The sequence below is a fragment of the Solenopsis invicta genome, chromosome 11, assembly GCF_016802725.1.
Source record: "Solenopsis invicta isolate M01_SB chromosome 11, UNIL_Sinv_3.0, whole genome shotgun sequence".
In the NCBI taxonomy this organism is placed as follows: domain Eukaryota; kingdom Metazoa; phylum Arthropoda; class Insecta; order Hymenoptera; family Formicidae; genus Solenopsis; species Solenopsis invicta.
In genome coordinates, this window is record NC_052674.1 from 5,714,962 (window position 1) to 5,741,321 (window position 26,360).

At 34.4% G+C, this 26,360-nt stretch overlaps 3 protein-coding genes across 5 annotated transcripts; 1 reads left to right on the forward strand and 2 right to left on the reverse strand.

The window, feature by feature from the left end:
• Positions 1–5: 5 nt before the first annotated feature.
• Positions 6–5,510, forward strand: LOC105193331 (modifier of mdg4). Of its 2 annotated transcripts, none has more exons than XM_026138635.2 (4): positions 6–113; positions 812–1,005; positions 1,348–1,524; positions 4,056–5,510. In XM_026138635.2, exons 2-4 carry the CDS (start codon positions 823–825, stop codon positions 4,731–4,733), a joined length of 1,038 nt encoding a protein of 345 aa, XP_025994420.1. In that variant the 5' UTR covers positions 6–113; positions 812–822; the 3' UTR covers positions 4,734–5,510. The 2 variants fall into 2 exon arrangements, with proteins under 2 accessions (XP_025994420.1, XP_025994421.1); XM_026138636.2 differs by lacking the exon at positions 6–113 and adding an exon at positions 366–590 and having other exon boundaries at positions 4,056–4,733.
• LOC105200120 (actin-interacting protein 1) lies at positions 5,370–10,696 on the reverse strand. Of its 2 annotated transcripts, XM_011167518.3 has the most exons (14): positions 10,464–10,696; positions 8,858–8,979; positions 8,687–8,777; positions 8,231–8,378; positions 7,954–8,121; positions 7,702–7,870; positions 7,490–7,618; positions 7,308–7,412; positions 6,896–7,219; positions 6,549–6,668; positions 6,301–6,459; positions 5,922–5,924; positions 5,683–5,833; positions 5,370–5,620 (listed from the first exon to the last, which is right to left on the reverse strand). In XM_011167518.3, the coding sequence occupies exons 1-14, from the start codon at positions 10,477–10,479 to the stop codon at positions 5,511–5,513; spliced, it is 1,815 nt and encodes a 604-aa protein (XP_011165820.1). In that variant the 5' UTR covers positions 10,480–10,696; the 3' UTR covers positions 5,370–5,510. The 2 variants fall into 2 exon arrangements, with proteins under 2 accessions (XP_011165820.1, XP_011165821.1); XM_011167519.3 differs by lacking the exon at positions 5,922–5,924.
• Positions 10,697–12,004: 1,308 nt separating this feature from the next.
• LOC105200109 (rhythmically expressed gene 5 protein) lies at positions 12,005–24,293 on the reverse strand. The gene is made up of 4 exons (XM_011167503.3): positions 23,270–24,293; positions 18,701–18,872; positions 18,438–18,527; positions 12,005–14,630 (listed from the first exon to the last, which is right to left on the reverse strand). The coding sequence occupies exons 1-4, from the start codon at positions 23,393–23,395 to the stop codon at positions 14,212–14,214; spliced, it is 807 nt and encodes a 268-aa protein (XP_011165805.1). The 5' UTR covers positions 23,396–24,293; the 3' UTR covers positions 12,005–14,211.
• Positions 24,294–26,360: the final 2,067 nt, after the last annotated feature.

Consider the following 26,360-nt stretch of genomic DNA (forward strand, 5'->3'; position numbering starts at 1 on the left):
GTGATCGAGTGGTTCGCGTCAATCGCGATTATGGCGCTGAGCGCTCGCCAGCTGAGAGACGAGTAGTGTCGCGCTGAGAACGGTCATTTGTGGTGGATAGCGATTTTCACGAGGTAAGGCACGGCGAACGTGAGTTCTCGGAGTCTCTTTGCCGATCTCTTGATCGCGAGTTGACGTCCTCGGATCGGCGATACCGGGTCGCCGTCGCCATCGCGAGCTACCGAGCTGTCGCGAGTCGCGGGGACGCGACGACCGTCCTTTTCCTCCAGCCATACCTGAGTACAATAATAGATTTGGCTGGAACCTGCACAGAGCCTGATTAAATAAATAGTATTGTGTCCCTCTGTGTCTTGGGCTAGCGCCACCTCCCTTGCATCGCGATCTCGCATCCGCGACGTAGATCTGTCTCTCGCGCGAATCGAGAGCCGAAAAAAAATTCTCTTTCGCCCTGCAATTTCGTGGCTCTTGTAAACGTGTAACCTTTCACCCCGCACCGCCAAGAGGGTCGAATTGTTACGTGCCTGATTACGCGAGCAACGTTTAGTGCCGTTAAGTGAATGAGTACAGATTTAAACTGAGCGTATCGTACGGTAAATTATCCTTCACTGCGATATCCATCTGTTCCTCTGAACAATTTTATGCAAATGAAAATTACATGTCTTGTAAATTTAATCGCATATATTTAATTGTAAATTGGTGCTCTTTATTCATTTCTTTCTTATACAACCGTAAGAAGAAAGAGATGACCCTGATAATTTTTCTTTTTGTAAAATTCAAAACATTTTAATATAGAATTCTTTTCTTCCTATAGCAAGCAGCGACATGGAAGGTCAACAGTTCTGTTTACGGTGGCACAATTTTCAAAATACTCTCTTAAGTTCACTTCCAAAGTTGCTCGATGGAGGTGATCTGACAGATGTTACACTCAGCGCTGGTGGTAAACATATTCATGCTCACAGAATCATACTCTCGGCTTGTAGTTATTACTTTAAAGAACTCTTTAAGGTATTTATACACATAAAGATCTTTTAATTATGCAAGCATACTTATATGTTAATGATAATGGACAAATATTTAAAACATTTTCTGAATTCTGTTTTAAACGCAATATTTTATTATTCTTGTTGCTTTTCTGTTTGTTTTTTTTTTACTAATAATAATATTTGTGAGAATGGAAATATTTGAGATAGTTAATTTTATTATATTTAAGTTAAATGTAATGGTTTTTTAAATAAATTTAAGCTATGATATGAAAGTCAATATTGCATTGCTTATGTAACAAAATCAAATATGTGATTTAAATATTCATTAACAATAAGATGAGAATATTATGAATTCATTTTTTAGAACTTGAGTTCCTTACAACATCCAGTCATTGTGCTGCCGGGTATGGAATATGCAAATCTTTGGGCTCTGGTCAAGTTTATGTATAATGGAGAAGTGAATATTTATCAAGAACAATTACCTGCACTTTTAGCTATGGCCGATACGTTGCATATTTGTGGATTAGCTGATATGGCCGGGGTAAGTGTTTTCTCTTTTATTGTTAAATAAAATATAGAAGCCATTTTAAACAATTAGAAAAGCTTATATATTGCATTAAAAAAAACTATGCAATACTCTGTATTTATTTTGTGTTTTCTGAATGTATTGTATTTGTTTATTTGTAGCTTGTAATTTATTTTTATGTTGGCACTTCTTTGGCGTCATATAAAATAATTTGTAAAAGTTATTGTACATTTTTAACTTTTCGTCTTTGTACCTAATGTAATATATTATATAATGATATACAAAGTAATAAAATATTTTATCATTCTAGGTGCATTATGAACCCATTTTCATTTTTTATATTTCGAAATTTTGAAATAACCTGTATTTGAGATGTACAAATCATAAAAATGATTTTTATTATTTCAAATTCAGGTTGAGTATATTTGTAGGCTTGCTGATTGTGCATAAGAAATAAATAATATCGCTATATGTAACGATTTCATTACACTATAATATATTCAGAAATATAGATCACGATTTTCTCGTTATTTTATATTAATAACGTGTTTTTTTAGTACTTAAGGTAATTAGCATGAATAATATTTAATCTCCTTAATGCGCTTGTTCTCAAACAAAAATTTTAGATTGCTTATAACAAAGCATGTGTTTCTTAAACGCCGTTATATAGAAATATGATTCCCCTTAACAGTTCTTACTATTCCTTACGAATTCATACTAAACATTTCTTTTACAAGTACATCCGTTACAAGTTTGCACAAAATAACTGTATTGTTGATGTGCTCAACAATATAGCTAATATGTAATATATAGCTATATATACAAAACTTGCAATATTTTTTGTTAATAAGTTGCACCATTCTAAACTACCATTCTCCTTTTTTTCATTAACATTGGTATACAACTGTTTATGCATTGTAATATATGATTAATAGTATACTCAATAGCTCATAAATAATGTTGCTTTTTAATGAAACATGTCAATATATTATTTTCCAATTTGTTTAAAACTGTAACACATTGCATATATTAAAGATATATCTATCATCTAATATTTATATGCGATAGCAGTAAGTGTTGTAAGCAGTTATTACAGTTGTAAGCAAACCTATGAAGTAGAATTTGTCTTATTTAATTTAAATAAATCATGATATAAATTTTACGTACTATATTATATTATATACATATAATTGTAAATTATCCTTGTAACATGCATGTTTGATACCATATATATTTAAAAAGATTACAGAATTTCCACGATATGGTCGCAAATATTTTTATAAAGGTCGCAGATTAATTTCTTTATTCGTTACTTATTGAGCAGAACGGAGAACGAAGCAAAATTCGCGCGTTCGCTTGTTCCTCACTTAATCTCTTTATATTACCCTGATCGTGTTGTTTTGTTCAGGTTACTTAAACACATTCACTGTCGTTCCTCAAGAAGTACTTCACGAAGGAATTATACCGCTACACATATTATGTTCGTACATGCATCGAAGGAACGATAATGAATAAAAACGATATCCACGAGATCAAGATCGTTGTGTGTGTTGCAACTAAATGCAAGTGGATGCATCCCATGGAACCTTACCCCATAGAATGACTTTACAGGTATATCTAAAATAGCTTCTTCCATGAATCTCTAAATTACTAAAACTATATTATTACCGAAGAATTAGAACGGCGATTTTATACAACACTTATGTTTTTTTCGCAGTACAATATAATGCTTAACAATTTAGTCAAGTGTGACGATAACAAACATTTAGCACTAATTTTACAATTCTAAAGTTGTTATTAGTTAAAGGAAAAAAAAACAAAATGTATGGAAATTTACAGATAAAGTAATTTCTGTAAATGAATTGTGTCCAATATAATCAACGATCTTAGTTTTTTATGTGCTAAACTATTGGAATATAATAATACCTCTTGACTAAATATATTTTTGTTTTCTTTTTTACAAAAGATTAGATATTTTGTTAAGAATATTTATTATTGTTTAACAAATGTATATTTCTTAGGCCTTTTAATGTAAACCCAAAAGAACAAAATTTTAAAAATTATCATGCTAAATAGCCTTAAGTAATGTGTTTTAATATTGATATTAATTTTAAATAAATTGAAAAAAATAAATAATGCGCAATGCATAACCTGTTGTATAATATATATACATAGAATGCGTTTTAACTTATTTTTTTGGACTTTGTGAAAAATACATTCATACATTCGTTCTATATCATCAGTATTCATATGCTGCAAAAGTTAGAGAATACGTTCGTTACAATTGTCGAAAGCGATTTGCATTCTTGTGTACAAATCTTTATAATAGTGTGAATATTTACTTAATATTATTATAAAACCTAATATTGTTAACATAAACACATAGAGACGATAAAACATATGACGCCGCATAGTTAATACACTTTTAGATTATATATATATATATTTTTTTTTTTATGGTTTTTAGTGATATAGTATTTTTAATGGAAAACTATTGATAATTATTTAATGTAATTTACATGATTATATACATGTCTTTATTTCAGAAACACTCGAAACAGGATAACGGTTTGTATGTGCAGTCGCCGGTAATGCAACCTCAAGAAAGACTGAATGAAGAGGTAGTAAAAACAGAATCAAAAGATAATATAATAGCTACTGGATCGTCGGAATCTGTACCATTGCCTAAAGTAATGGATAATTTAGAGGACGAAGAGCCTAGCAACGATCAAGAAAGTATACCGTATTGCGTGAAAACGAAGCCCTACTACTCGATAAATGCAAAGCTGAACCAAAGGGAAAAAACGGCTGTTCCTGTTAACGTATCTATTAATAAATATATCGACAGAGGTTACTCTGAGAACGTAGCGGATGAGGCAGCGTCGATTGTGGAGGATCAGGTCACACCTATGGAGGATGTAAAACCATCACCGGCTGTGTGGGATGCAAGTTTCAAGTTGCTTGCGGCGTCCGCACCCAGTAGGACCTCCCAGACTTACAACAAATCCAGTGTCACTTGTCTTATCTGTGGTAAGCAATTGAGTAATCAGTACAACCTGCGAGTACATATGGAGACGCATAGCAATAGCTCGTACAGCTGCACGTCGTGTTCGCACGTGTCGCGATCACGAGACGCTCTCAGGAAACACGTATCCTACAGGCATCCTGTAGCTTCTTCTCAAAAACGTCCACGATATAGTACATCAAAACCATCAATAATGTGATGGTGAAGTCACTATTGTGCATAGACACTTCATTAGGGAATACTTTTAAAATCTTATATCTTTCTATTAAAAATTTAAATTTTTCGTTAAATAATAAAGAATAAAATAATTATTTTCTTTATCTAAGATATCTTTCTATTAAAAATTTTATTTAAAATTTTCATTAAATTACTGAAAGAGATTGAAATAAAACAAATATTTTAAATATATTGAAAGTAATAGAGCATTGTTTTAGATATGTTGAATTAGAGAATAATTTAGTAAAAAAAATTTATAGAATGAATATGCCTACCTGGTATATGATGGTAGATAACGAACATAATTGAATTCATAAGAGCAGCACTGGACTGATTAATGATAAGTCAAGTCATAATACCATCTTCGTTAAGTGTACAAAGTAAAGTGTGATCATGTTCCTGAAGACCTTTAGTGTTCGAATTGTTATCGCTTTCTTGTTATTGTTACATCGTTTTAATAAAGACAAGTTAGATAAGTTGTGTGATTCTCTAGTGCAAATACAATATCTCTACATATGTGCAAAAATAAAGCTGCGGTGGGACAGCCGCGGTTTTTAGTTTTACGAGATGTGAATTATTCTACTAATAAAGTTAATAGACACAAAAGATGCAAAAGAGATTGCAATATAATTTTTTAATCGTATATCAAGAATTGTATTAAAAAATAATATACAATATATTCGTAGACTACGAAATAAATAAAATGCCTCCAAAATTGAGTTTCCTTAGACACGTGGCAATAAATTCTTCCAAAAGTTAATTATATCTTTTCTATACGCCATATTTTAGTATTGCAGTCCTGTCCGACGGAGATTAATGTTTCCTCATCCAGCCAGACCAAGCGCGTTATTTGACTCTGAGGATGAGCATCTAAAAACATGGATGCTCGTTAAATGTGGTCCGTTTATTCAAAAAAAATTTGGTACACTTACTTTTGATGATAGTATGTTTTGCTGGGTTTGTTACGCTCCAGATGATGATGGTGGTGTCAAGACTACCGCTCGCAACCATATCAGAGTTTGGAGACCATGCAACAGAGTTTACTCTCGCATTATGGAAGCCCCATTCTCTATTATGCGCAAGCTGCAAATCAAATCAATATATTTTAGAATATTCTTTTTAAATCTTTATTTGTATAATACAGAAATTTATTTCCATTTACATTACTCACCCCCTGTTAATCCAAGAAGCACATGACAAGCCATTAATAACAATTAATTCATTAAAGAAAGCATTATTTGTATTTGTTTAATTACTTTATGCATTGCAACATTTTAGTGCATTACAATTTAGTAGATAAATATTATAAATAGCTCTATACAAACAGAATTATTTAAGATTACTGATCCCTTATTATAATCATGTTGAATTATGACTTTAAAAACAAAAAATCTTTTTGAGTTAGAAATTTCAAGTGTTATTACTATTCTTGCATTTCTATATTATTAATAGCAGACAAATACTCATGCAAAACTTGTAGCTATACTTTTAGCTGTGCATAATTGAATTTAAACGATTCTTAATTATCTTTTATATATAATATGTATTACCTTGTATTCTGGCACGGTATACAGTATAACTTTTCTGTTTGCATCACAGGCAACTAAATATTTATTATCGGGACTATATGAGGCATCCGTAACTGGACCCAGGTGTTCTAGTTCAGTCTTTTGAGTTAATGTAGTATCTGACAACTCGTAAATATAAACCTATAAATAAATTGTAAAAATTATAATGATTGATAATAGCATTAGCCAGCTTTTACATTTCTTATATATTAAATAAATAAGAAACGAACTTTATTGTCAGATGTGGATCCAACAGCTACATCTCCGCATTCTGGATTAATTGACACGCACGACGGCTCGTAATTGATTGACAAACTTGATAGCTTTTTATCATTTTGTGTAACTGCGATCTGCAAAACGTAATACCAACATAACATCATGTGAAATTTATGTGCAGTGTCCACAAAGATGCTTATCGCTTTTCTGAATATATTTAATGAGTCTTATAACAGACTTGCGTAACAATTTTTGCTGTTAAGTTTATAGTTAAATTTATTTTAAATTTGCTAAATATCTTGTTAGATTTACTAAATAAATTTATGAAATCGAAGAAATTGTCTGTAAATATTCGACTTACCTGTCGAACTGAAGCCACCACAACTATATCATCATTATTTATATCCAGTCCTCGTGGTTGTGAATCCAGTTTTACTACACTGGTCTCCGCATATGCATTTGTCGCAATATCGATTGATCTTAAAGTATCGTCGATGCCGGCGGTATAGAGCAAGTTACCCGTAGCCTTCATCCCGTTAATTTGATTACCATGGCCGTGTCCTTGTACACGATCATTTTCCCCTGTCTCCGCATTCCAGTTGGTGATATATCCATCGTGAGAGCCAGTGTAAATCGTACCTCTATCAGGACTTAACGTTAGCACCGTTATTGGTTTGTTATGACCCTGAAAAAGAACATATTAAAATTGATATATTAAAAGAGCAATTTAATTTGATCTTTGAAATAAATTAATTAGCAAAAATAGAAATTACTTTTATTATCTTTAAAGGTTTCTCAGGATTGTCGATATCAAGATAGTTGATAAAGCCGCTAAGTGACACGGATAATAAATGTTTTCCTTGCCACAGACAGCTCACCTGAAAACACAGATTGTTTACTTTATTACATCATATACTATCTTTCTGTGTATCTTTTAAATTTATGAGTTACAAACTTGTTGATCATCGACCGTCGTTCCCATATTGAATTCGGTAATTAAAGATCGCGTTTCTACATCCCACAATTTACATGTTTTGTCTCCGGAGGCAGTTAATAATTGTTTACCATCAGGTTTCCATGCAACCTATAAATATAAATGTGATCACATTATATCAAATAATTTCATATTATTATCTCATGTTATATTCAATGAGTTAGATTACATACCCCATAAACTCCACCTTGGTGTGCAGGGGATCCTATTTCCCCAACAAAATCAGAAGTTGTTCCATTATATATAAATACTTTCCCATCGAATCCACCGGAAGCAAATAGATTTCCGTCGGGCGAATAACGCACGGTTTGAACGAAACGAGTATGCTCTTGCTTTGTCATCCTACATAAACGGCATGTAATGAATCACATGATGAATTACAATTCTCCTTCTTAAATTGAATTTCATGCATGTTGTGTACATACTTGAATTTGAATGGCGGACCTTCAAATATACCAATAGTATTATCTTCACTTCCAGTTATTAATCTAAATGGTCTAGCCGGTCTGAAGTCGCACGAGTTAATGGATTTACTTTGACCAGAAATCTCGCCCACCGACGTCCCGGTTTCTGCCATAAAGACATGCCCAAATCTAAACACAATTATTATAACATGTTAATATTATTTTTTTTAATAGTCTATCTAGACTCTTCTTCAATGGTACATCTTACTTCATCTAGTTTCTAGTGAGCAAAGTATACCTTTCTCTCCCTTCTCCGACCACGACCATGCGTTGACTATCCGGTGACCAAGCGATGTCTTTAATGGGTCCGCCAATAGGATGGAATTCATTTTTTAATATATGCTCCTTGTTAACTGTATCCCAAATACGTACTTTACCCGATTGATCTGAAATAAAACCATATTATAAATTCTTTATGTATATAAAATTAAAAATATAAAAAGATATAAAAAAGATTTAGTTGAAAAAAAAAGAGTTGCTGTGGAATCTCACATCTTTTTTACATCCTATATTACGAAGCTTTCGATGAAAATGATAATGCAAAATAATCGAAGATTAACAGCAAATATTCTGCATTGTATTATTATTACAGATGATAATTTCCATGTAAAGGTTGTGTACATATATATAATTTTTAAGTAATTAAAAATCTTTGTAACATATATATAAATATTACATACAGAACATTACATACCTCCTGAAGCTATGTAAAAACCACTAGGAGAATACTTGGCAACGTTCACAGGGCAAGAATGTTCCGTATAAACATCTGCAATTGCTGGATTCTGCAATGTTCAGTGATACACAATTAGTATATTCATCTCTGATTGACAATAGTAAATATTTATTGTAAATAGAAACTCACATCAATATTTCTAATGATAACACTGTTACCATTGGTGTATAAAAAGTTCTTTCCTTTGGGATCACCGCCTAGTACGAGAGGTTGTCCTCTTTGGGTCCTCGGTAAAGTAGCAAATATATATTCTGTAATATAAAAAAATCAGAAACTATTGAGCAAAAAAACAGAAATATTTTCAAGTAAATTAGATATATTCAAATAAAATAAAAATAATTAAACAATTGATTAATATTAATCAAAAATCGTTTAAATACTAAAATATAATTTATGTCACACATTCTCTAAAAATTACAAAAAATAAAGTTTTTAATACAATCACTTTAATAATATCGTATTGTCATTTTATACTGCATATTTTTCATAAAAAATTATCCATAAAAATTGGATATTTGCTCTGTATTCATTTATATTATACATTATTTAAATTATATATTATTTGTAATATAAATAATAAATGAATAAAAAAAATTAAGTTTATCAGGAAACTATTGTTACACAAATGCAGAAGATATCAAATATCATGCAAACAACATATAATACATCCAGATGCTGGAACCAAAATACTCTTCCTTGATACATTGGCATGGCTCCAGCTCCTAATATTTCAAATTATTTTGAGCGCTAACAGACTATAGTTTATCCTGCATCATGCTGCAGTTCCAGAAGTAACATTGTTAAAATAATTTTTTACACTCATTAACAATTTACAAAAAATATACATTAATCTTTAATATGTAATATCTTTTTTCTCTCTTCTTCCTTTTTTTCTACAAATGTTTCTTTTGATAAATATACAAAATTTCCAGTTCTTTATTATCAGATAACTTTTCGCTAATATTTAATATGTAATTGCTGTAAAATAATCTTATTTTTATGCTTTATCGACCTGGTAATAGTACAATGTCAAGTGTAAATCTTATCTAAGGTTCAATTAAGCCTTGGTATTTAGTATTTATGATTCATCATTCTTTTTTTATTTGTGTGAGTGTATGTAACATATAGGGTGTATCAAAAGTTTCGAGATATCTTTCTTACTTTACACAAAAATTTAATTAGAAACATCAATTAAAAATAAACAGTTCCTTAATTTTTATTATAAAAAAATCTTGATAATGAAGATTAACAAATCAAGATTTCAATAAAATAAAAACCATTCAAAAATAAACAATAAGCTTATTGTTCCTTCATATTGGGCACTATATTTTTATTAAACAAAAATCTACTCCAAATTGTCCTGAATCTAGAATCCTTGGAGTGGGACTGTCAATAACTTTTGAGCACCCTGTATATGTACATTGACATCAGCCGTGCGTCCGGTGGTATCATGTCACACATGACACATGTGTGTGACAACGCTCGGGACTCGAGCGAAGTTAGAAGCGAGAAATGAACGAGATAAATCGATTTACACGCAAGCGACGCGCGAGGAACGCGTAAAATCATAGGGAAGCCTTCCGCTGTCGTTCCGGGCGCGTCGCAACGCCTCGCGATCCGACCGGCGATAAGCAAACCGGAAAACCGAGAGAGGCTACTTCAACTCGGCAAATCGGTGCGGTACGACGTGCCGGTAACACGAAGGTATGCGTAATGTTCTCGCATCGCGACTTACTCGTTTCGTACGACATCCCGCCGGTGCACTCTGTGCCACTGCGCGCCCAACGATATCTAACGAGATCCAAACGTGGGGATCCGGTGTGTGTGACGCGAGGATGCGACGTCCACGGCAGCCTACGTCAGCCTACGTGTGATAGCTCGCGACAGCGCATCCACCTCCCGCACACGCACACAAACGAGAGATGCACGCATGCACACGCTCTCACACTCACGCACGAGATACGTGTTCCACCCTTCGCCTTATTTGGTTGAAACATGAACAAAGATATATCGCTAGATGTGCCTGAAACGTGCGCGTAACAGGTGCGCCTGTGAGTAGAGTTTTCTAGAGACTCTACAATCAACTCCAGCCAGAAGGCGAACATGGGCGAGATTCTGCGAGAGAGAGAGAAGGATATACTGCCATTAGCTCTTCCGTTCTCTTTTTCTTCTATCTCTCTCTCTCTCTCTCTCTCTCTCTCTCTCTCTCTCTCTCTCTCTCTCTCAGAAGTGAGCAAACCAATCAAAACTGGTCGTCTTGTGGCCACACACTTATAGCGTTTTTCATTGAGAAAATTAGTGCGCACTGAATGTGCACTTGCTGCAGGTAATTGAGCGTTTCCGTTGGCACCGTCATCGCGCGAACCGAAACATCCAATTGCCAGCGGCGAGTACACACTCAGTGCGCACTAGTTTTCTCAATGAAAAACGCTATGATTGATTGTAGAGTCTCTAGGACTTCCATAAGACCAATACTGAAACCGCCATATTAATTGAATGCTTTTCTAAAATCTCTGGGCGGTCTCATTATCTCCGATTATCTTGATTGACCCATTAAATTTAACAATAGCTAATTGCAAAGCTTAAAATTGATCGTATTATTTTATTTTCTTTATCCATTTTCTACAAATTATAATTTATTTATGTAAAATATATCACTTAAAATTAATAATTCATTTTTTAATTAAAATTATGAAAAAATTAAGTTAGGGATAATCAATTTTAAATTTTGCAGTTAATAAATCATGAATTTAATCAGCAGATGAAGTAAATGAGATATGCCCTAAATATGTTTTTTCAAATATATATTCTTAGAAAAAGAAAGAACGTAAAAAAAGTTATTTAAAAAATGAGATGTTCATTTGTTTTGTTTTGTTTTCTGCACATTGTTTTCTTTGGTTTTTTTCTCTCCAAATTGTTTAAATATACATATACTTATTTTTCAAATTAAATTACGTGAGAAATTAATTCTTGTATATACAAAAATAAATTACATTTTATGTTAAACATATATTATATTCATATTACTTTTAATATATAATTTAGTTTGTAAATTTTTTCACAAATAATAAAATGACGTTAAGTGACAATAACAAGACTAATGTCTTAATTGTAATATCTATTAATAGTGTAAATAGATACCACTGTATCATCTTTTAATGTCACTCTACTACTTGAGCTGTTCGTCCTCAAATCGATATTATATAAATCAAATTTAAAAACTAAATTGTAATTCAAAGATATTAATTGTTATATACGCATATACAAACATAAATATATTCATAATCTTTATAACGTACTTTATTGAATATCTTTTATATTGCATTATTGTTTTTTGTGTGTCATACAAATCTTGACCATATTGAACAAATTGCTAAATTAAAACATAATATATAAATCGCAATATGTATCTATTAATATTATAATATATATTCAACCGATATATCAGTATACAAGTTTTCATACAACTGTAAAAAGTAAAAAGATAATACAATGAAATACAATTCCTTTCTCTCTAGTTACCTTACTTATTTTAATGCGTATTCGATCACTATTTTTTTAATACAATATTTGCTGTATAGAATATTATCACCGCAAGATTTAAAATAATATTACGAACATTAAATCTATATTCGCCATGTATTCATATACATGTCTTCTTTATTCGTGTATATGTAATCATATAAATGACACACACCATACATACATTTGTCAAAAAAATATACCACATATTTTGTAATATAAACTAAAGAAAAGTAGAAATAAAAAAGAAAAATAATAGATGTTCGATTATCTGATATTAATCTGAAACATTCATCTGAAAAATTTATTTGAAAATATAAGAAACAAAATTTTTGGAATTTGGATCAGAAATGGATTTAAATAGAAATCTATTAACGCATTAATAAAATAATATGCAAAAAAGTAATAATTTTGAAATGGAAAATGTAAAATGTTTAAACTAGCAGCACACACACATTAAAAGCTAAACATTGTAACAGAAAAATTTATCATCTTGAATCAATTATGAAGAAGTTTTTTATCATATTAAATTTTTTGTAATAAGTGTTTGCATGTGTATGTGTGTGTATATGCATACATTACAAATGTGGATATTTATACATATGCTATACGCATATGCTATACGCATCGCGTTAATTTTAATTTATCACATTGTAATCTCATTAATCTTGCTCTTCGAATATATTACGCGTTTTATATTTTATCACACTTTAGTTCTATCTTATTGACATGTACTTAAAGTTAATAGTGGCAAATATCTCACGTATTTACAAAACGAAAATGAGTACGTATAGATATAATAATCAATCGTAATCGTCACGTAAATGCGTAATGTAGATTTTTTTAAACATGTTATTATTTGTTGAATATTCAATAGATGTCATTTTATTACAGTTATTTTAATACAAATTACTTGTGCAATTAATTATTATGAAAATTGTCAAGAACAATTTTTTAGTAAATTAGTTATTGTTGCACGTTAAAACGAATAATTTACATAATATTCAATGATTTAGTGAAATAATAACATGTTTTATATGCAAAACGCGGTATTTTTCAGCGAGGTACACTGGTTCCTTTATGCGACATGATGGCGCACACATATAAAAAAAAAAAAAACATAATGCATAATGAGCCTTAAAATTATAGAAACATATAAGAGAACTATAATGATAAAATCGCTGTTTTGTTGAAAAATTGCAGAATAGATTTGAACAGTATATGCGTGATTTTTTGCGCTAACGGTTTCGAGGTCTAAATTTCATTATGAAATTCTTCTGCATGAGTCATGACAATCACATTGAGTATTAAATAAATACTATAATAAATGAATGAAGTTAAATAAATGGTACTCGAATGATATTCATGGTCGGATTACGCGTGTGTTACTGAGACAGCGTACGAATATGTACATGTATTTTTCCTGGCGCTCATATCTTAGGAATCTAATTACCGACCAATCGTCAAGCTTCCAATTTATGCGAGTCGGAAGAATTGACGGCTTCGCAAAATTCTTCCGATTTACGCGGTTTACATAAATTGTGATATGTCTCAGACGAAGTTCTGCAATCACGTTCTGCATCTTTAATTCCAACGACAAATACCCAACAGCGCGGAGATTCCGAAAAATGGTGTACGACGATTTCCCTTTCGTACTTACCGCAACGACGATATCAGATAAATTAGAATGCGCAATGAATTAGTAATTACAGCTGATTATTATTAAGTCGTCCACGACGCGACCGCGACTGGTACCGCTTGTATCTTCAACTTTCCCCCGCGTTCTTTTCACGTATCGTCTGAGACTGCAACAGGCACCGTTGCTGTCATCCACATCTCTCCGCGGGATCTCGACGGCAATTTTATTTTTCGAAAAATCTCATCATCACTAGGCGGTGTAACCGGACGAGCCACTCCGCAAGAAGGTATCAGGTAGAAGAGCAGACACGAGCGATAACTCCTCAGTAATAACGCACTCTGCGTTCGTTCAACGTGCCCTGGAACACCGCCCTTTCGTAGGGCAGTGGACGGCCGCGAAAACGTATCGCTTCCCGTCGCCGATAGTTCTTGTCGTCGGCGACAAAGGCCATCCTCCTCTTGGCCGTTGACGGCTCGTACGTGCCTTTCCCGTAGAACATGCTGCCGCTCTTAGCTTCGATCTCCTCGATAGACGGCAAGCGAGAATATTTCAACTCGTCCGCGTCCTCGTCCCTCGGCAAAGGGCGCTTCTGGTCCTCCGGAACCGGTCGGCCGTCCGGGTAGACTCGTATCACCATCGGTCCCGCCAGATATGGCCCGCTCGTCTCTGATGATTGAATGTAATCTCCGCTAGCTACGTTATCCTCCTCGTCGAGGCCGTTCGTCTCGCTACCGCTGCTCGCTGCAAGGAGAGAAAGAGATGGAGTTAAACAAATGCGCCAACCTGGCCACTTAACTTCGAAAATGACGTTGGTTTATAGTTGCCAAGGATTGAGTAACACAGGCCCATTATACAGGCGCAACGAGTACCAGGAAGCGTACATGCGCCACCAACGAGAAATCCTTGTCCGTACTTCATCAAGATTCATTCATTAAAACCGTGCGAGCGCACCATGTACCACAAATTTCTTAGTCACGATGACTTTACGCAAAAATTGAATTGTATGCCGTTAGAGCCCTACATAAGCGCTACGATATTATTTAATATTAAATAATATTCCTGAAATATTACATGAATATTATATGAGAAGTAAATAATATTTGCTTCGATATTTTAAATTATTGAAAATATTATAATTTTTAAATGTAATAATTATAAAATTTATGAATATTTTATGCATAATAATTCACATTGATTTTTATCATAGTAATATTCGTAGAACATTTTCACAGTATTCCACGGATGTTGAAATAATGCGCAAATAGCAAGAGTATTATATAAAAATGGACTGATAATATTGATACAATATTCCTATAATATTAAAATAATCTTAAAAAGATTGAATAATATTCTCGGAATATAATTTTAATATTATTTTAATTTTTAATAATATTCGTAGAATATTTTAGGAATATTGTAGCGCTTATAAGGAGTTTAAGAATGAAAATTGTCTAGGCACAACTGTGACAATTTCAATAATTTTGACAATTTTTGCAGGACCACATTAAACTCCTAATGTTTCATGAGATGAAACTTCTCATATACCCATTTTGCATACGTACTTAATTAATTACATTAATATTATATTACAATCTTTGACACACCGCATATAATTATAATTGCTTCTCGATACAAATGCTGTAAATAATCGTCGATTGCAGACTTCCTTAGATTTTATTATTCATTTATTGTTCTGAAATCGTGGGCGCTTTTATTTTGGCATGGTAGAAAAAGAGCGGCGACGCATGTCCCGCAAGAGATCCATGAAAGGAGAACAAGACGCGCTCGCAATTCTTCGCGGGCAAAGATCACTTTGGATCAACGGCCCCTTATTTTATCGTACCGCACACGTGGTTTCTAGAGGGGAGCCTGCGCGACCTCCGCATTATGATAATTTAAAATCCAATATCTGCACGTCAATTCGTGCTCTCCTCGCTTCCGACAGCTAGTCGAATGCTATCAATTTGTAGGCTACAAGGCCTCCGTAAGATAGACGTGAAGGAATTTGCCCTCGCAATGGACGAGTGCCGCGTGTATTTACGTGTGTTTATCCGTACGCATTCTCTCGGCCACAGGGAAAGAAGCTGTACGAGCTATACAGTTATAAATTTCTCTACCATGAAATGTACAGCATAATTGCCATCGATTTGATGAAAAGCTGTCGATGTAGTATAACGGAAAGAACATATCACGTTTTCTTGCTGTTTCCCTGCCATCAAACGGGATCGACAGGCAGCGTATCAAGTCCCTTTTCTTTTTTTCGCTAGATTTCTAGATGCACGATAATTGATCGATAAACGTATGAAATCACGGGTGTACAACGCTCGCGGCTTTCATCGCATGTCGATGCATCATTAGCGTACGCATGTATATATGGGCCAACAGAGAAAATGTGAAAGCCACCGCGTGGTGCGCCCCCGCGCCGGGGACCCTCATCTTGGACATTGAGAAAAGTGACCTCCTTTCGCAATCTGTCCACTATCTATCAAATGTTTATTTACGCGCGAGGACTGTCAGACGTGATAATAGATTAAATGAAGTATTAATAGAATTCTTCACAAATGCCTCTTGAAGTTTCATCTTTTATATATGAATTCAGATATGTTCGCTTCGCGTAAGATATTTAATATGAAAATGTTGCTGTTATCAAACAATATAGAAATGTAAAATTATAATCTTTTAATTATTATTTAAATCAAGCGGCTCGAAAAATTAAAAGCTGTTAGTTTTTAAATTATTTCTATTGCAAAATTTATGCTTGATGAACGATGAACATTACTCATGTTTATTATCTACCAAATGTTTTTATGTATGAAGACTGTCAGACATAGTAACAGATGATTGAATAAAAAATTAATAGAATTTTCTAAAAAAAAATCACTTAAATCAAGGAGCTCGAATAAAACTGTCTGTTTTTAAATTATTTCTATTGGAAAAGAAATGTAAGCTTGATGAATGGTGCACATTACCCATGTTTATTATCTACCAAATGTTACGTAAGGACTGCCATGGTAATAGATCATTGAAATAAATTAGCATTTTCTAAAAGTATTTCTTAAAAGTCTCTATCTATCTATGAATAAATGTATTAGATGTATTAGATGAGATACCTAATATCGAAATCTTGCTGTTGTAAAACGATAAAAAATGCAAGATTGTAATCTTTTAATTATTATTTGAGTCAAAGTGTTCCAAGAGTAAAAAGTTGCCTGCTTTTTAATTATTTCTATTAGAAAAAAAATTCAAGTTTGATAAACGACGAACACTATCCGCTCGCGATTTAACACATCCAACTGATCTGCGGTCGAACGATGAACGTGATATAATTTTAATAATAACTAAAAATTGGTTTGAATCGGCGCGGTGGACCGTGTGCTTCTTTTGCTTCTTTAAAAAAAAAAAGGGAGAAAGCGCGCATAGTTGAAGACAACCAGCAAGGATTTACTGTCTATCGGGCGCAATATCGTTAAGGGAGAAAAAAAGACTTTCTAGGAGCACGAGCGCGAGCACGAGCGGGATCGAAACCGCGGCTGAAACTTTCTCGAGGTACGATGTGTTTCCGTCCGCCAAATCGTAATCGCGGAGAGATCCCCGAAATGAGGAAGAAACGATTCTCGAAACTCGTCATTTCTTTTCGAGTAGGCCAGCGCAGGGCGTGTTTCTCTTCACCGCAAGATTTTCTTATTATAATAGCATATACAGTAGAGCCTCCCATTTCCGAAGTTCCATTATCCGAATACTTAATAGCCGAACGTTCTACTATTTGAATGTTATAACATGTTGTGAAATTAATTTTGTTTTTTTTTTACGTAAAGAATTTAAGTGTTTTTGAATATATGAAGTCCTTTTTTTGTTAAAAATTTAAGTTTCTGTTTGAATAAATGAAATTTAATATAAAAATATATTTATTCTATTATCCGAAAATTCCCTTATCCGAACAATTTTGTCTCCCTATTATTTCGGATATGGAAGGCTCTACTGTATACATAATTAAAGCTTTGTGACTAGAAGATATAAAACAAACAGCTAAATACAAGACAAATAATATCGCACGAAGCGCATCGATTTTTACTGAAACATATTTGTATAATAAATTTTGCGACAATTCTTGAACGATATTCTTTGGGTTGCAAAAAATAAAGGTATAAATTTTACATCTCTCTTTTAGACCAAGAAAGATTTTTCTATTTGACATAGGACAGATCAAAGCAAGCTGAATTAATAATCGAAAACAGACAAAGCTATCTAAATATAAAGATGCGAAATTAATCATTTTCCAAGTGGTTATTTTCAGTTCTAAATAAATTCGCCAAGCGAGATTTTCATTTTTACGTCTTAATTTGTACTACTTTTTAAAATTCGTTGATCAACCTCATTATTCTTTTGTCCATGCTCTTTTCCATGTCCCATTTCTATATTACACTACACAATTTATTTAAACCTCCAGAGATATTTTTACAATAGCCGATATTTCATATCTTCATGTCTAAACTATTCTCGAGCGACTGTCATCGATAACAAAAGAACAATCGTTTCGATCACACTTGCCTGATAAGTCGGTCGTGAAGTAAGAGTCATCATCGTTTTCATGGCTGATTCTCGATGCAAATCTGTTGCTTCCCACCATGGCGTGCCAAACTGAAAACGAGAAATTAAAAGTAGCTTGAGTACAAGGCCGAGCAAAGTGTCAAGGCTGGCGGCGTTCGCGGTTCATTTGTATGTTCGCTCGGGTAAACACGAAATCTCTTCCGCGATATACAGCCGAATAAACACGAAGCCTCTTCTCGACGCTACGTGAAACGCTTCCTTACTCATTTCCTTCGCGCCGCGTTGATACGGGTCCAGCTTGTCGAGGACGTTTTCGTCCATGCTGGCGAGGCTCCGTATGCCGGTTACGAGCAGGTTCTTATTGCAGTCCGGCCTCGAGGAATCGGCGCAAAACCGTGCCACTTGTTTGCTGAATAGTCCGTACAGGTGACTCATCTGAAACGAGAAAGGCGCGGGTCTATTTAGAACCTGCGTTGGCCATTGATCTCGCGTGCGTTTGCGAAGAGCGCGAATGCGCGACGCGTCGATTCACTCGTGAGAGGAATAAAGTGAGGTGAATGAAGAAAGCACGAGAAGCTTCCTCGATAGATAATCTTCGAGAATACGACGCGCGTTCTCTGTTATAATGTCAAAGTCCTCTTCGGATCAGCGGGGAACGAAATGTGGACCACACGCGGCGACGCATTCTGACCGCGTCCGGTGAAACTCGGCAATGTGTAACGCCGGCGACGGAACCGACAGTTAAAACCGACAAATATGTATGCGCGATGCAGCACGTCCCGTACATCACGTATTAGGTTGCGCGATATCGTTGGTCTCTTGCTTCTTCGCCACGATCGGTCGCGAGAAACGCGTGGCTGGCGCGGTCGCCACACGTTTCTCGCGCCGGCGATGACGATAACGAGAACGAATGTCCAAATAGGCGGACACCTTCTGCGGTTCGCTCCGATGACGCGCACAACCGATCTTAGAATTTCTAATGACACTTCTGTAACGGACGACGGAGCTCTCGTATCCTCTTTTACGATTTCAATGGTCTATTATTCTCGCGTCGCGCGCGCGTTTCGACACCTCTTGGCGGGCCCAGACGCGCTTCTCGCGGACTTTGCAAATTAAACGACCCAATCCGTCTCTGACATCACTTTTGACACATATTTATGATCAAAAGGAACCTAAGTAAGTAACGTCTTAAGATGCTAATATGGCTCTCTAATTGGTTGATGGCATCTTAAGGTGTTACTCAAGATAATCTTAAGTATAAGAATCGACTATGAATATCGGCTTAAGAGTGTTTTACAAAAATTTGAAATTTTTATTAGTTGAGAAACTCAAAGATATCACACACGAAAAGAATAATTTTGTTGAAACACAGAGCTGAAAATAATTATGTTGATCCATTTCAAAAATCGGATGTTTAACTTGATTGCTAGAATGTCAAAACTGTTCACAGCTGCAGCATTATCATTTTTTAAATATCGTTAAATGTGATTATGTTTACTTCCTTTATGTAATCATTAAATGTTTAAGAAAGTAAACTGAAAGTCACGAGAGAAAAAGGAAAAATCACAAGCGACGTCTTTTATCTCATGTCTTTTCGGTGCAATTACCGTTACTGATTAATGTACCTTAGGTATGTGGTCAGTGACGGATTATTGTCCTGTTTCCGCTGCGATTCCGGAAACCGGGAGAAAGCGGAGATGAGCGGAATTCTCGGCTATAGGCGAATTAGCGCGGAAAGACAATGACTACATATGTAGTTACGCTAGAGGTACGCTCTTGCATTTGGATACATAGCAATATTTGTATTTCGCGCTTGTCCGTCAAATATTTTATCCAATTATAGACAAAAAAAACACATATATTTATATACGATTTCAAAAGTCATTTAGAATTTAAATACTTAATTTAAATTTTAAATTAAATATTTAAATATGTATTTAAAATATGAATAATTCTTAGATAGAAAAGAAAAAGAAAACAAATTAATTTCAGCTTTAAATGAGTGTTTCCTGATTTATATAAAACTATTTGAAAATTGAAAAGATAAAAATAAAGATGTAAAACGTACAAGAAAAATATACATATTTTAATTGCAAGGATTTGTTTTACAAAAATTACTTAAAATTTACATATATATGTCCTTAATAATTTACGTTAGTTCAATAAATAGATGCGTTTATTGCCGACAAAATTATTTTTAAAAAATTATGCTAAATTATTTGTAATGCGATATATATTTTTATTCGTCCGGTTAGCTGAAATCAATTTTTAATCCGTACATTGACCCGAACTCCATCGAGAAACTGATCCTAGATACGCTGCAGTGCTCTTGAACTTCAGTTCAGCACTTACTGCGTACGATCGCTTTTACTTGCTTCAGGAGTATTACATGCACACATTTAATCCGGTACAGCCGCAGAATACCGTGCGTATAGCCTTGGCCAAGAATACGAAGCACTTTCAATGACTAACAGTAATTTAACCTTAGTAGACAGCGTTCGCCAATTAAGGTTCTGTACACATTGCATTCTATTTTTAATCCTAGATCACGCAATCCGCGATAAACATTATTGAATGAAAATAAATCTAAGAAAATTAATGTCAGGAAGGTATGTGTCTTTTATATTAATTTAATTAAAAGATTGTTTACTTTCTCTAATTTAAAGTTTAATAAATTTTAGAAAAAATATAAAAAATAAATGTCAACTAATTTCTTACACGCATCGAAAGCTAATTGACCTCCTATACATTCATTGCCTTGCAGGAATCCGCGCAATTATTGTGTCACGGCGACGATTAACAGTCAGTGTAATTATCTTCCCGGTAGCCGATCGTCATAATCGCGGTAATCTTCAGACTTTTTTACAACCGTCTGTTGTCGCATAACGCTCCACAGGTACTAAAGACATTCTATGGGAAACATGAGGGCTCTGAGATAAAGAGTATGAGCCAAGTGTAAAATCGCAAGCATCCGGCTATTAATTGATAACATCGAGCAGTTCGAGATTAAAACGAAGCGCCTGATTTCCACAGCTCAACAATACCGAATGTGTCATTCGCACGAGACATCGCTATTCGCACTGTCGGAAGATTTATGACAGTAATAAACAAGTGTTAGATTGCAGCAACAGTCGGCTTGGTATTTGTCAACTGAAGTTGAAAACGAGTTACATGATTTAAAATAATTGTTTTTAATTAAAATTTTTTTAGTATTTATCAGAGTTTTTTTTTAAAATTAAGACAGAAAATTTTTTTCTTAGAATACATCTTCAAAAATCTTAAAGAATAAATGTTACTTAAAACGTAAAATTTATTTTTGAAGAAGCGTAAGATAATTAAAACTTGTTGAAAAAACGATGTTAGCTCTCTGTCTCGTCATTAATTACGAAAAGAACTTTGCCGCTTATAAACTCGTTATTTATAAAGTATAATGATACAGGGAAATAATGATACAGGGAAAGTCAGGATAGAAATAGACTCAAAAAAGTTAAATAAATTTTTCCGATACATAAAATAATTTCAAGAAAATGGAAAATACTTGTACTTGTATTAGGATAAACTCAGACAAATATCAAACTATAATTTTAATTATAAAGCTCAGTGAGCAATAAGTAAAGCGACGAAGTCAAATATCTTTTTATAAATTATTAAAAGTATTTTCTGCAAGTATCTGAAATTCAAAGATGTTCATCGAACTCATATTAAATTTCATAGATATATTAGCTTATTGATTCGTCGCTGAGAAATTCGTACGATACAAGTACAATACAAGTAACGTAATAACAGCATCGCGGAGTACGCCCAGCGATTCGAATGCAACGCAATTGCATCTGATACACCCGATTGTTCGGTGAAAGTCCACTGAGTAGCTGATCACGAAGAGATGCTTGTAACACCTCTCATTCGCAGTTTCATGCGAAACTAATTGAAGAGATTTTAACACCATATCAATGGAAATTAAAAAAAACTGAACATGCGGAAGTTACAATGAATGAAATAATTGTATAGCCATGAAATAAGTATTTCTATAAAGTATTTTATTCAATGTACTCTTGCATAAATGAAAATACATGTTCTGATGGAAATATAATAGCAATATTCTTTTTTAGAATTATTCTGAAAAAAAAAAATGGAATATGCAAAAATACTTTATTTCTCAATTCATCTAATTCATTGCGCAATAAAAATGCTTCTTTTGTTTCTTTCATCCTTTTTGCATTTATGTCCATTTCCACGAATGTAGATTAACCTTGGTCTTGGTTTTATTTACTCATTATTTTTTTCTAGTTTTAAGAAATTTAAAAAGATAGAGAGTAGATTAAACCGAGATCAAAATTAATTTACATTGATAGAAATGAACATTTAGAATTATTATAGAACTTGTCATTGCAAATAATTAATAAATTTGGAGCAGTTTATGCTTGCTCGTTGTCATGTTACACAAATGTACTTATTATATAAGCCATATTAAAAATTAATAACAAGAATTTTTCACATCACAACCAACGTTTAACGGATCAATCAAAAATAATCAGCGCTGTCAATGCATTCCAATAAGATTTTGGTCTAAATAGAAATTTTTATAAATTCTTATTTAAGAAATTCACACATCTTCTTCTAAAACACTTTTATTTTGAAAGCTCACAATCAGATAGCTTTACTTGAAAAAGTGCTTTGAAGGGTTTAGATTTTAAAAAGCTCAGTAGCGTCAATTTAAAGGAGCATTTAATGAAAAAATCGTTAAATCTTTTGCACAAGCTAACATGTTATTATATCTATTGAGATAAGCGGTAAAAAGAACTGAGGGATGATCTCATAGGGATGGTACTCACTTTCTCGTCTCTCGAGAGAAATTCCCACATCGGTATCGCCGATCCGGCGACTCGCATCGTCATGCAGCATCCAAGCAGAATGCAGGTAGTGACCTTCACGATAGAAGTCCCGCTGATCATCATCATGATGCTCCCCTTTTCCGCTTTCCTTCCGTTCTTCACGTCGCGACACTCGCTTCACGCCGGCAGGTGTGCGATCACACGTGCAGTTACCGGTGCAATTGCCGCCGTCACGATTGTTGTCAAACAATCAATAACAAGCCCCAATCTCGTTCTCGTTCACGGGATCGTGCTGCGATCGATCGTCTCGTGTATACTGAGTCTCGATCTCGTTTGCCGCTTCGTTTTATGTTGCCTCGCGCGTCCAGTGGCGACCACGCGCCTCCAAGCGCCCCCACTTTGTCCATCCATCCGGGTTTCGGTATACACGCGTCACAGTACGAGAGGAGCCAGAGTCCACGGGATCCGGAACGTATTTACACGCACTAGGAAATCACGCTGACGCGACGCAAGTATGCGGATAGCGCGCTAAGAAAAAAGAAGAAGGAGGCGTTCCTTAATTTCATTCGACGCGCCGCGCCGAAATTCCTGCGCACGATACGCGCGCTAAATCGAAGAGAGCCTGGGCTTTTCTCGCGTGACGTGGAGGATGGAGACGCGGGATAAAATGGAGATTTATTAGCGCCGTAAATTTGCTTATTAGATACGTTACTTCGCGCTTACTTTTTTTTTTGGCGCCGCTTGGGAGTTCGACGGAATACACGATTAATCTCTTATTGCTCAGAGATGTTTTATATGCACGGAGATTAGGATGACATGGAAAGACCTCTGCAAAGAGAGCCCTGATACAGCGTGTACCGCGCGGTGCTGCTTAAAAGTTTACAAACGTTCGCCGAGTCGAAGATTTCAAACGATAGCTCCCTGACTGGTATTTCAATCGTGGAGTTCAAAGTCCTTTTCAACAGTGGAAGAATACATGTGACGCGGGGAGAGAAAGAGATTCTGCGTATTTCAAAAGGGTTAACGTCAATTCAAATCGAGACGTTGCATTAAAATAAATTTAAATAAGTTTCGCACGAGCTTAATTACCGCGTATATATATATATATATATATATATATATATATATTATTCTTACGTATGGCAATATTTACGCGCTCTAGGAAATCCCTGATGCGCGATCAAGGATGTGGAGAAGAACGCGCGCGCAAAAAAAAGCGCTTCTTAATTTTATTCGGCGCCGCGCCGAAATTCCTGCGCGCGACACACGCGCGAAGACGAAAGAAAGTTTATGGTTCCCGCGCGAGACGGCCGAGTGAAATGGATCCAAGGTGAGGATTCATTAATGTCATAATTATGCTTATTGAGTATACACGTTTATATATTGTTTTATGTCAGTATTTACGCGCTCGACGCGAGCGCGCGTCGACGCGACGCAGGTATGCAGAAGGTGCAAAAAAAAAGCACCTCGTAATTTTATTCGGCGCCGCGTCGACATTCCTGCGAATGAGCCATACCGCGTCGCTTTTCGGAGCAGAAAAACTATGCCTTCCATAATTTAATTAATTAATTGAGAAATATTGCGGTGTAATCTCGCCCGGAGGAATTTCACGCGATTTGAAAAAGTGAGATGACTCAGATGCCGCAAATATTTTTATCGAAATGATTCACGATCATCAGGAAAATACCGCGGACGGCTTCTGAAATTCTGAGAGAAAGAGAGAGAGAGAGAGAGAAGACTATTTTAGAATAAAGTTTATCGATCGCAATTTGATTTGAAGTCTTGAGGTAGAGAAGCGTCTGCTTCGAGAGGACGCGCCTGAAAAAGGAGCTCGATCCTGTTTGTCCGGTTCTTCTCATCCTTAGACTGTATTCCCCGGGATTTAACCAGAGCCCTAAGGGCAAGTCTTTTTTTTTTTTCTTTGAGCAATTGTGTTCGGCGAAGTTCTGGAAGTTGCCTTTACGACGGTTTTACAATCGTTAAGCGCCCTTACGTCATCGCACGCGCGTGTGATGTGGGAATTTTCGGTAAACCTGATAAAACGTATCGCACGTACATTGTTAACGACCCGCAACGTGTTACCTCAAAAAGACAAACCGGCCAAGGATTCTATCGGTCCTATTTAACCCTTGATTATCACACTGCTCGTTGACCGTGAATTAAAATGAAACACACGCTGAAGTCGATTGAAAAGAGAAGAAGTCGCCGATGACGATGAAAATTAACATAAATCACTAAGCAAACAAATGACCTTAACAAATTGACCTTCTATCAACGAACAATCTTTAACACATTTCACAAGTTCATAAAATCTGAGCGTAAACAAGAAAAATTTACGACAGCAATAAAACAAGTAGATCCCTTTCAATTCTTTAATGAGATACTGAGCAGTCCACATGTACATATGGGATATCGACACGTTTGCCAAGCCTTTAGACGAAAACAATTTTTTTTGTTCTTTTTTTTAATTAAAAAAAATTATTTTTATGTAATGTATGCACATTATTACGTGCATAGTAATATTCTTTTTGCGTATTAACGTGCGCAAACTTCCGGAACTCTTTTCAAGGACCTATGCTTCTTAATTATATACAATAATAATATTTATTCATTACAATCCTTTATCTAATACTATTTTATATTGTTGAAATAATAAAATTTTGTTCTAAAATTATGGTTCTTGATTTTTCAAATATGTCAATTTTCGATACTTCAAATAATTAAACTTTATGAAGCAATTCATACCAAATTATTATTTTTTTTTGTTAGTCCAAAGAAGGTCAACTAAAAAAGCCCACTGGTATAAATTTTTTTTGACAAATTAAAATAAAAAAATTTGAGATTTTTTTATTTAAAGTATTCATTCTTTTGCGAATTTTTGCAATACAATTTCTTTAAACAGTTGTAATTACTTGAGAATAAAATATTTTTGATTCGGGTCTTATTTGTCATCTGACTCAGAGGTATCTATTTCACATATTATGAGCTAAAAAATATGCTTTCTGTTTAGAGATGCAGCGTGACAAGTTACAAGATTCCACGTTACAGATCAATTAGGTGGCGGGAAGATAATCAGAAATAAAGATAACGC